Source organism: Leptonychotes weddellii, chromosome 3 (genome assembly GCF_054177405.1).
Source record: "Leptonychotes weddellii isolate Sample4059 chromosome 3, ASM5417740v2, whole genome shotgun sequence".
Lineage (NCBI taxonomy): Eukaryota > Metazoa > Chordata > Mammalia > Carnivora > Phocidae > Leptonychotes > Leptonychotes weddellii.
In genome coordinates, this window is record NC_138371.1 from 93580467 (window position 1) to 93590787 (window position 10321).

A 10321-nucleotide genomic window follows, 5' to 3' on the forward strand; every position below is an offset into this window, starting at 1 on the left:
GGGCAAGGTCAAAATGACAAGGCGGCTGTAAGGAGTGGAACTTCGGCCGCATGTGGCTGGTCACGTTCCAGCTCCAGGAGTGGCTCGGGCCAAGGGGAGGCGGGCCATGGCGTGGAGAAGAGGAAGGAGGGCTGCTGTCACTCATGGGAGGGACGGGGGAGGCACCTGTCCAGGAGGGCAGGGGTAGGGGTTTGGGCGGGGCAAGAGCTGGGATGGACGCGGGGCCCAAGATTCTGCACAGGAGTGTTGCTCATGTCCCAGGAGAGAGCTCCAGGCCCCAGGGGGGCTGTGGCTGAGGCCTGGTGCAGGGGGAGAGGTGGGACACACAGACACAGGGGAGGGAGGAGGCAGGGGCTGTGGGGAGCAGAGAGCCGAGCTGCGGTGGAGAAAGGCTTCAAAACCCACTTCCCCTGCCCTGCCCTTCCGCTAGCTGTTGAACAAACAGGACATCCTGCAAATGCAGACAGAAGGTGGCCTGTGAACCCCGGCGAGTGGCCGTCCATCCCCATTTCCTCCTGGAGGTCAGATTCAAGCACCCTAGCCAACACAACTGTCCTTTGGAAGGACTATCGAGGGCAAATGGCGTCGCTGCCACAAAATGGAGAGAGGCTTGTGGCCAGAATCCTGGCGGTCCCCTAGGCTCCTCTTAGTTCTCGTGAAATGAAAGCCACCAGCAGGACCAGCAAAGGTCTCTGGCCCTGCAGGGGCGAACATGAATTACCTCACTGCGCTAAGTAACCCAACTAAACCAGGGGCCTGCAGAGGACAAAGGGAGTGTGGAGAGTCGCAGAGGGGAGAAGCCATCCTGTGATCTGTTGCAGAAAGGACAGCATCTGGGGGCTCCTGGGTGGTGGCTCAGTTTGTTAAGTGTGACTCTCAATTTCGGCTCAGGTCGTGATCTCAGGGATGTGAGATCGAGCCCCGCATCGGGCTCTGAGCTCAGCGCAGAGTCTACTTGAGATTCTCTCTCTCCCTCTCCCTCTGCACCTCCCCCTGCTCTCTCTAAAATATATTTTTTTTTAAAGACAGTGTCTGTTATTTTGCAACCGTGCTATGTCATACCGATTTTAATGTATTACACCCAGTTTCCTCTCTTTCCCCCACCATAACATAGGGTGGCTGTTCTTAAAGTCTGTGGTCATAGACCCCCTTTCACACTCTTAAAAATGGTTGAGGACCCCGAGGAGCTTTGGTTTAAGTGAGTTATATCAACATTTAGCATGGAAGAAATTAAAGCCAGTAGCTTTTAAAAATATTAACTCATGTAAAAACAATAAATCCATTATGTTAACTTCCTTTAATGAAAAATAACCGTATTTTCCAAGACAAAAGAAAAAAAGTGGCTGAGCAGAGGAGTGATACTGATTTTGCATTTTGCAAACCTTTCTGGTCTGGCTGAGCAGAAGGAAGGCAACTGCCCTCCTGTGTCTGTTCCTGCACCCCGTCTGTGGTCGCTCGGTGGGAGACAGGAGGAGAATGGGCTTCTCCCAGAGGTGCGGTTGGCAAAGGGGGGACCCTGTCGTGGTCGTTAACTTCAATCCACACCTTCTAGAATAGATGGGAACATGACAAACCAGAGGAGGGCGAGACACCTCCAAGGATGCTGGATTGCGGGTTGGATGAAGTGATGGGTGAAGCAGCCAGGGATCGGGATCGGGGTTGGGGATCACCTCTCTTCTCCCTGGGGAAGGAGCCACTGCCTTGCTGGGGGCACAGGCGGAGCAGGCTAGATGGGGCTGGTAGTTCTGACGTGTAAGCATGGGGCAGGGTGTATGTCAGACCGCTGAGGGGTTGGTGCACTTTCGTCCTCATCCTTGGTGACCCAGCATCTGAGCGCCCTTCCTTTTTAGGCAAAGCCTCCACTGAGTGGGTTCTGGCAGCGGCCTCCCTCCTACTAAAGCTAAAGGGGCCAGAGAGTCTCTGGAGAGGAAAGCAACCATCTCCCTCCCGGCAGAGACAGCGGAGGATTACTTGTGGCCGAGGGTGGGGGGGGGTGGCTGGTGGCATGTGCTACGTTTGGTGGCAGTGTCAGTGGGCCCCGTGACGCATCCCGGCCTGGGTTTGGGGCAGCACAGCTTCCCTTGACCCCCGTGCACCCACTGGATCCCAGGCCTCCGGTCAGCACAGAACTACCCTTTGCTCCTGACAGTTCCGTGTGTGGAGTCCATCCTGTCGCCTCCTGCCACCCACAACCCAGGAGCAGGCAGACGGGAGGGCCCGCCTCTTCTATCTCGGTGTGGCCGAGGCCCCTCTACTCTGCTTCTTCCGAGCCGGGAAGCATCCTGCAGAAACCGCCCCGGGGCGTCCTCCGAGGACAGCGAGGTTGCAGAACCGTCCTGGGTGGGGCCTCCAGGGCCTCGCCCTAGTCTGCGGAGGGGTCTAGGCGCAGGGTCTTCCTCGTCTCCCCTCAAATGCCTTGTCGCCCCCTCTCCAAACAGATTTCCTCATTTTTATTAGAAACAATGAACTTCTGGAAAATTACAGGATGTTTGTAAAACAGCGGAGGAAAATCATTCACGATCTACTACAGATGTTGTGATTCCTTTCGTCTTTAAAACTATGTTGCGACATCGGTGCAGCCTGTCGTGGTTCCCTGGGCGTGTGCTGGCCCACCCCGCCGAGGCCTGGCTTGGCTTTGTGCTTCGGCCACGGAACCTGTACCCCGCCCCCCGACATACACCACGGGGGGCCGGGGGCTGTGTGGTGCTGGCGGGGGCTTGGCCTGGCCTCGTGTGCTTCTGCCAGGGGAAAGAAGAACGTGCCCCAGGAAACACTACTCCTTCGCCGGGGACCCAGGACAGAACCGGGGCGCGCTGTGGAGCCCACACCCGCATCAGACCCACAGCCTGCACCGTCACCCCCGCAGCGGACTCGTGGCCCGGGGAGCGGGGTTCTGTACTCGGAAGCCGCGGAGATTTCTGAGCAAAGGCGAATTCAGCATCCTACAGGAGAAACCGCAGTTACAGAATTTGACACGTGTGACATACTGGGGAGAGTCTGCGTTACAAAAGGCAATTGGTAAGTCCACAGGCACAGCAGAGAGATTGTGTTTTACAGACTGACATTCCACACCTTGTCACTCCCGCTGTTTTTATCTAATGCTTTTGACGCCGGCACGACAGGGGATGGCCCACCTGGGGGAGAAAGCTGATCGCTTTCAGACCCTGGCTCTCTAACGCTGGGGGGCTGGGTGAGCGCGGGAAGGACCCATCGCGGTGGGGAGGGACTGCACCCCATGTCGAGAAGCCCCTAGCCTGAAACGGTAGGCAGGAGGGGCTGGGATCCCCCAAGCCCTACCCTGCATTCCTCCAGCAACCTGCGCCTCCACTCCCAAATCTTACTCAAGTGCAAGTCAGTGTCTTTGGGATATTGTCTGGGAGTGGAGATGTGATCAGGGGCTCTAGGCTCCTGAAAACAAAGAGGGGCCTGAAGTTCTGGGTGGCATTTTGCATATCCCGCTCTTGGCTTTTCCCTCCCACAGGCAGGCTGCTGTGATGAGCCCTATCTTCTCGCGGCCACTTTCGATTGTGTACTTCTTGAGTGTGGGGAGGGATGGCATTTGAATCACGGCTGGCTCAGAGTAGGTCCTCGATAAATATTTGAGAAACGAATGAATCCTTGTTGACAAAATGTTACTGCTGCCCAGGGCTGCTTCCCACATTCCGAGAGCTGGTGTAAACGGAGAGTGCGTGCATGTGTGTGTGTGTGTGTGAGAGAGAGAGAGACAGCGAGAGAGCTTGGCACAGTCCAGGGGACTGAACTGAGCTGTGGCGTCCTCAGGCTTTCAGGGAGCCAGGCTCCCAGGACTAGCTTTTGTTGCTGGCGTGGCCCCTCGCTGGGTAAATCACGTTATTGACTTGCAACACTCGACTAGCAATTTGGATCATTTTTACTAAGTTGCTAATGATAAAATGGATTCCCTTTCCTTTTCTCCAGTAATAGTATCACTACACTTTTCTATTTCAATCTCCTTTTGAAAGTATTTATTTGTTCTCAGTCAGAAGAACATTATTCTCCCAGAATTTGGTTTTTGCTTTTCTGATTCCCTGGTGTACCACTAGTACCTAAATAAGTACCCAGGACTTACTTTACAAATAACCTCTTCTTACCCTGTTGCTGACAGATCAAAAAGTTTGGACCTTAAAATAATACCTGATCCTGTTGGCCATGTTTTGGTTAAGGCTACTCTTTCCAGCATTCTGATGACAAGTAACATTTTTTTTTATTATAGCCAAGTAATATGCTAAGACTCTCAGCAATGAACAAATCACTTGTTGCTTATTTTGGTTGTTCCTGAAGACAGGTTACTACCTGTGTTGGAAAATTAGAAGGTGCTAAATTAACAGTATCGCTTTATGGCCTGGTATCACACCGGAGCATGTCACCTGTTCCCAAATGATGGTGGCTCCTCCCTCTACTAACAGAGACCTTAAAACTGTGTAGACTGAGTCGTCTAACACCTGAATATTAAAAGCCACGGGATTTTCAATCCCTATATTCATGCTGGTACTTTGAGAAGATCCTGTACTGGGTACATATTAATGTTTTAAGCAATCTTTAAGGACAGCTGCAATAGACATATATCTTCACACAGAAACCTAAAAAAATACTGTCACGTAATACATTGTAATGCACAGAACTAGAATTCAACAAAATACGTTGCTAAAATATTCATATAAATATCATATATGCATGGATTCATTTCATTAGAAAAAGTCACCTTTTATGATATTAAAGACCAGTATCAGCAAAGCCCAAAGAAAAACTATTTTAACAGGAGGAACACTAAAAATAACAACCCTAAGGCTTATAAACAAGTGGAGGGAAAGAGAATTCTTTACATTTGCTATCATGTCACAACAGGTACAATCTGAAATACAACTGTAGACTAGCAGTGTATAAAAATACTTTGAAACAATACTTTCAATAGTCATGGTACCATTAAAAACAAAACAAAACCCAGTTGTGTATTTATTTCGTTTGAGGACCTACTATTAAACTGACTGCTCCCAAGCTAGCTTTTAAAGCACTAGCCTGGAATGCAAGTTCTCTCACACGTATACACCACACACACACACACACACCCCCCACACGCACACATGCATGCGCACACATACACAGAGCCATGTATTAAAATAACCTCCTACATCTATGGTGCATACTGAAGAGTGACTGACAGGCATCAATCTCAAACAAGGCATGAGATGATGATGTTTGGGGCCTATTTTCAGTTCCAAGTTTGGGATGGATGAACACAGAGGCAAAGGTAAGGTGGATTTTGCGTGTGTATATGGTTCCCGATCCACAGATGGGTGCTCCTCAGAAGAGTTTAATCTGGCATATCAATATTTAACTTGGGAGGCGGGGGAACATATTTCCCAGGACTCTGGGTTATAACTACCCTGGCCTTCTTTCCAAACATCGGAGCAATTTTAGGAGCATCTGGAACTGAGGTTTCTTCAGCATCTTCACTGTCTTCATGATGTAGATCATAGGAAATGTTCCCATATTCTCTTAAAAATGGGAAAATTTCAAGCAGAAACTGACAGAAATCTCTGCGAATACCAAACCACCAATGGTTGCCTCCTTTTCGCCTAAATGTCGTGGCCATTAGAGTTATTAGCGAAAGCCAAAGGGGGACAAATATGGAGATGTAAGAGAATGTATTGTGGCCATCTAATCTGTGAACCAGCAGAACCTCAAAAGTGAGCAGGGGCACGACAATCGTTATCCAGCTGATGGCCATGGTCACATGTGTCCTCCGCTGTTCCGCAACCACATCCAAGGAGCGCAGGAACAGGAGGGACCAGACGATGTAATAGAGGACGACTAGGCAGAGGAATGACATGAGAATCCACAGAGGCACGAACACCACCAGCCACGGCCAGTGGATAATCCTGTCCAGCCTCAGGGCGATGAAGATGAACTGCAGGATGTTGACAGAGCACAGGATCTCCAGCTCTAGCGACCTATCGTGTCGGAAGCCCCAGACGCAGGCGGCCACGGACACTGGGGATACGAAGAAAAGTGGCATGAAGACGAGCAGCCAGAAGTGGGTCCCCCTCTCCACCCTGTCGCAGACCAGGACTTCGAACATGAGCAGCAGCAGGTGGATGGCCACGGCGATCAACATGGCTTTGAACTCCACGCAGGCCTCCCCCTCGGTGCGGTATCGAGGGTTGCGGGCCCAAACGGCCGCGCCCACCGAGGCGCCGGCGATGACCAGCAGCTTCCACAGCCATATGGGGGCGAAGACAGCCCAGTAGCTCCACTGGATGATGCCGTCCAGGCGGAGGGGCAGCAGCACGGAGAAGAGCAGCAGGCTGGCGTAGATGAGGAACTTACTCGGGTTGAAGTCCTGGAACAGGCCCCTGGGGTTCATGGCGAAGCCGCCGCCAGCCCACCGGGCCCGCTGCTCCGCCCGACTCGGCGGGCGCCGCGTCTCCGCCGCTTCCCGGGCCCGCCGCCTCCCCGGCCGGCCTGCCGCAGGTCTAGGTGGGCAGCGGCCGGGGCGGACCCGGAGGAGGTTCCGACCCGCGGCGCCGAGTGGCCGGAACACGTGCGCGCGCGGTCACGTGGCCCGCCCGGAAGCGCGGCGGGGGGTGGGCGTGCGCGTGCGCACCCGAGCTCTAGCCGCTACCCGAGGGCCCCGGGCGGCGCGGCGTCTAGGAGCGTGGCGCTGCCTCGGCCCCGCCGCCCGCCTTCATTCCGTACCCATCCGGAAAGCGGCTCCTGCGTGTGGCGCCGGGAGGGACGGGGCCCGGCGCGCCGCTGACACCCCGGCGGCCGGTTGGCTGACTTCGGGAGGACGCTTCCTGCCAGCGCCGGCAGCGGGAAGGCGGGAGTGAGCTCACATCCTCCCGGCCGGCCCAGGGGCCGGGCCCCGGGGGCGGGGCCAGGGGCGGGGCGGGGGCGGGGCCCGCCGGGGGCCTCCCCTCGCCGGCAACTGACGCCGGGGCTGGGGCACCGTCGTGAGGTCGGGCGCTGGCCGCGCGCAGGGGCAACGGTGTGGGCACGAGCGAAGGCGCGTGGCCGGGCGGGTGTGGGAGTTTGGGAGCGACGGGGTGGGTGCCGGTAGCTACGAATGCGCAGGGCGGGGCGTGCCTGTGTGGAGACGTGAGTGCACTTGGTGTGTGTGCAGTGAGGTGGTGGGTTTACCCTGTGCCGACGAGGGGGGGCCCGCGCGGGGTGGGGTGGGGGGCTCTGCCTGGAACAGATGACCTCCAGGGCTGGACTCTGCAATGCGGGTCTCAGGCTGCCTGTGGAATGGTTGAGGCACAGTGCCTAGGCGGCGGCGGTGCCCACCGCCCTCATGCCGCCCCTTTCACCCCAGAGGTGGAGGGCAGGTGCTGGGGAGGGTGTTAGGTCCCTGTGGGGCCCCCAGGCAAAGTCCCTGGGAGCAGGTGCTTACTGCCCCAGCTCACCTGGCAGGTTCAGAGCAGAGAATGAAACTCAGATTCAGGGCTCTCGACTTTTAAGTCCCGAATCCTCAGTTTTACTTATTTGGCCCTGCCTAAATCTGATTCTCACAGAGCGGTGTTGGGAAACGGGCACTGGACCAGAGAGGTCAAGAAATTTGGGTTCTAGTCTAGGCTCTGCCACCCACCAGCTGAGAGACCTCAGCAGATTCACCCTGGTCTAGCTCGGCCTCAATTTCCTGGGCAGTTGAGTGGTTTCCAAGGGCCAGCCCTGTTGCAGCAGGTCTGTGATTTGGAGCACTCCCCTCTCTCTTGCCCACTTGACAGACCCTGGAGTACTCCTCCCTCTCTTCTCCACTCATCCCCCTGCCCAGCTGAGCCCCGGCTGCTTATCCTTCCTGTCTTTCAGACCCCCACCCGTCCCACGCAGTCCATCCCCTGCAATGGAAATGGAATGTCGACGCTCAAGTGTTGACACTCAAGTACCGGGCTCTGAGGGGAAGGTCATCAGAAGAACATGCCTAGTGTCAGTCAGGGTCTCTGTAGGGTAACAAGGAAGGGCTTCCCGAGAGAGGTAGGGGCCACAGTCCAGATGCAGGAGCTGGCTTTTCCTGGTCAGCATTAACAGGATACTCCTGAAGCATGGTGTGATGTGGATAATTCTAGCCCTCAGAGATCTCCCTATAACTTCATCAGCTCCCACCTCAGCTAGGGGCACCCGGGAGCCTGCCCGCACCCCAGGGTCCTGGGGGAGGGACTCCCAACCAAGTGAGCCCTGCCAGTCCTCCTAGATGTGTCTTCAGGGCCCCTGGTTTCTAAAGAACCCCTCAGAGTCATTGTGGGGGGATGTTAGCTAAGTGGGGCTCTAGCCTTTGTCCCATCCAGAGTTGCTCTACTCTGTTTCTTATGTTGGTTTTTCTTTTACTATTTCCTTTCAAGAAGGGATTTGCTGGTTAAAACAATTTAAAATTCAAAACCTTTGTTCCCATCCAACTCTGAAATGGGCTAAGAAAAACATGGAGGGTTGTTTTGAGGATCAGATGAATCAATACATGGAAAGCACTTTGCATTTAAAGAAATGTGAGCTATTAATATTACCACACTGGGGAGTGTAAGTAAAGCCTGAAGAGGGGAGGGCTTGCTAGAGCCACGTCCCCTGTACTTTGTTAGAGCAGTCAGAAATCCTCCCCAGCTCCTCCCTGTAGCTAGATGACCTCAGGGCCTCTGGTGCCAGCTCTGTGGCGAAGACAGGAGTTTGGAGGGTGTTATCCCATCTCTAGAGCTCCTCCTTTAGGACAAGCGCCTGGTTCTCCTCCAGGAAGGCAGTTTTGAGGTGGCCGGTCACCGCACCGTGTGCCGCCGCTGCCGCATTCCTGGAGGACGTCAGAGCCTGCTTCCAGCTCTGTGCCAAAGCCGCAGGTGGGGACCTGCTGCGTGCCGTCCCCTCAGCTGGCTTTCCTGGGCGCTCAGGCCTGGACTCCCAGTGCTGCGCACTGGACACCCCTGCTGTTTTCTCTGATGCGCTCAGTCTCTCAGGGCCTTGCCCTTTTTATGTTAACCTTGAAAGCTAACATGGATGGTTATGTGCCTGGGACTGATCCCATAGCCACCCGTGAGGCCGGTACACTAAGTGTGCATTCATTCATTTACAGAGGGCACGTGGGTGCTCTAGTCCACCAGCTCAGCCTGCCTATCCCGAGGCAGGGTGAATAGAGTCCTGAGATGTGTCCCCTCCCCCCAAAGTCTCCCCCCCCCAGCTTAGCATCCTCAGTCCATCTTCCCTTCTTGACCTCAGGGCCCTCCTGAGCTTGCCCTGGCCCACCTGCTGGCCAAGTCCCTTTCCTGTGGTCTGCCACATCCCCTGTCCGTGCCGAATGGGCCATGCATGATCTCTGCATCCCGCGGCCGTGCTGTTCTCTTCTCAGGGTGGCCCACCCCTACCTAACTTCCTTCTTTCCTGACCACCAAGACCCAAGGCAGCTTCAGGCCTTGGGAAACCTTGTCGACCCCTGGGGGACTGGCGACCCTTCTCTGACCTCCCACAGCATCAGGGACTTTGTTCCTGTCACAGGACTCACTTCACTGGCTTGAGTCTGTTGGACCATCTTTCCCCTCATGAGATTTGAGTTCCAGAAACCCAGCCAGTGCTTAGGCCATAGCACAGGCTGGAGAAATGCTGGTCGAGTGAATGAGTGAATAATTTGTCCCTACTGGTGACCGTGACTGGCCCAGATCCGGTGGTTCCCTTCCTCCCTCTCCTCGGAGCAGTGTGGAGCGGACACCCGGAGCCTGCCCGCACCCCAGGCCCTGTGCCGGCCCCTCCTGGGCCTGGGTGGTCCGTCCTCAGCTCGTGAATTAGTCATTCATTTCCAATGCTGTCGTAACAAGTTGCCACAAACTTAGCAGCTTAAAAAAATGCCCATTTATTATCCCACAGTTTCTGTAAGTCAGAAGTCGGGGCATAGGGCGGCTCGGCTGGCCTTGCTGGAGTCTCACAAGACCCAAATCAGGGCGTCGGCCGGGAGGCACTCCCTTCTGGAGGCTCTGGTGGTGAATCTGCCTCCGAGTTCATTAGGCTCGTTGGCAGAATTTGTTCCTGTGGAGATGTGGGACTGAGGCTCCCATGTCCTCGCTAGCTGTGGGCCGGGGACATTGTCAGCCACCCGTATTTCCCGGCATGTGGCCCCCTTCAAAGCCTCCCACGGTGAATGGAGTTCTCAGGCTTTCTGGTCTCTGACCGTTCGGCTGCATCTCTCTCCTGCCTCCCTTTTCTGTTTTGAGGGCTCACGTGATGACATTGGGCGCCACCAATAAGCCGGGATAATCTCTCTATTTTAAGGTCAACCTCGTAGTAAACTTGATTCCATCGGCAAAGTCCCTTTACAGCAGCACTTCGATTAGTG

At 55.0% G+C, this 10321-nt stretch overlaps 1 protein-coding gene across 1 annotated transcript; it reads right to left on the reverse strand.

Moving 5' to 3' along the window:
• Positions 1-3968: 3968 nt before the first annotated feature.
• Positions 3969-6846, reverse strand: TMEM185B (transmembrane protein 185B). Its single transcript, XM_006740592.3, has one exon. It carries the CDS (start codon positions 6380-6382, stop codon positions 5330-5332), a length of 1053 nt encoding a protein of 350 aa, XP_006740655.1. The 5' UTR covers positions 6383-6846; the 3' UTR covers positions 3969-5329.
• Between the last annotated feature and the right edge of the window lie 3475 nt (positions 6847-10321).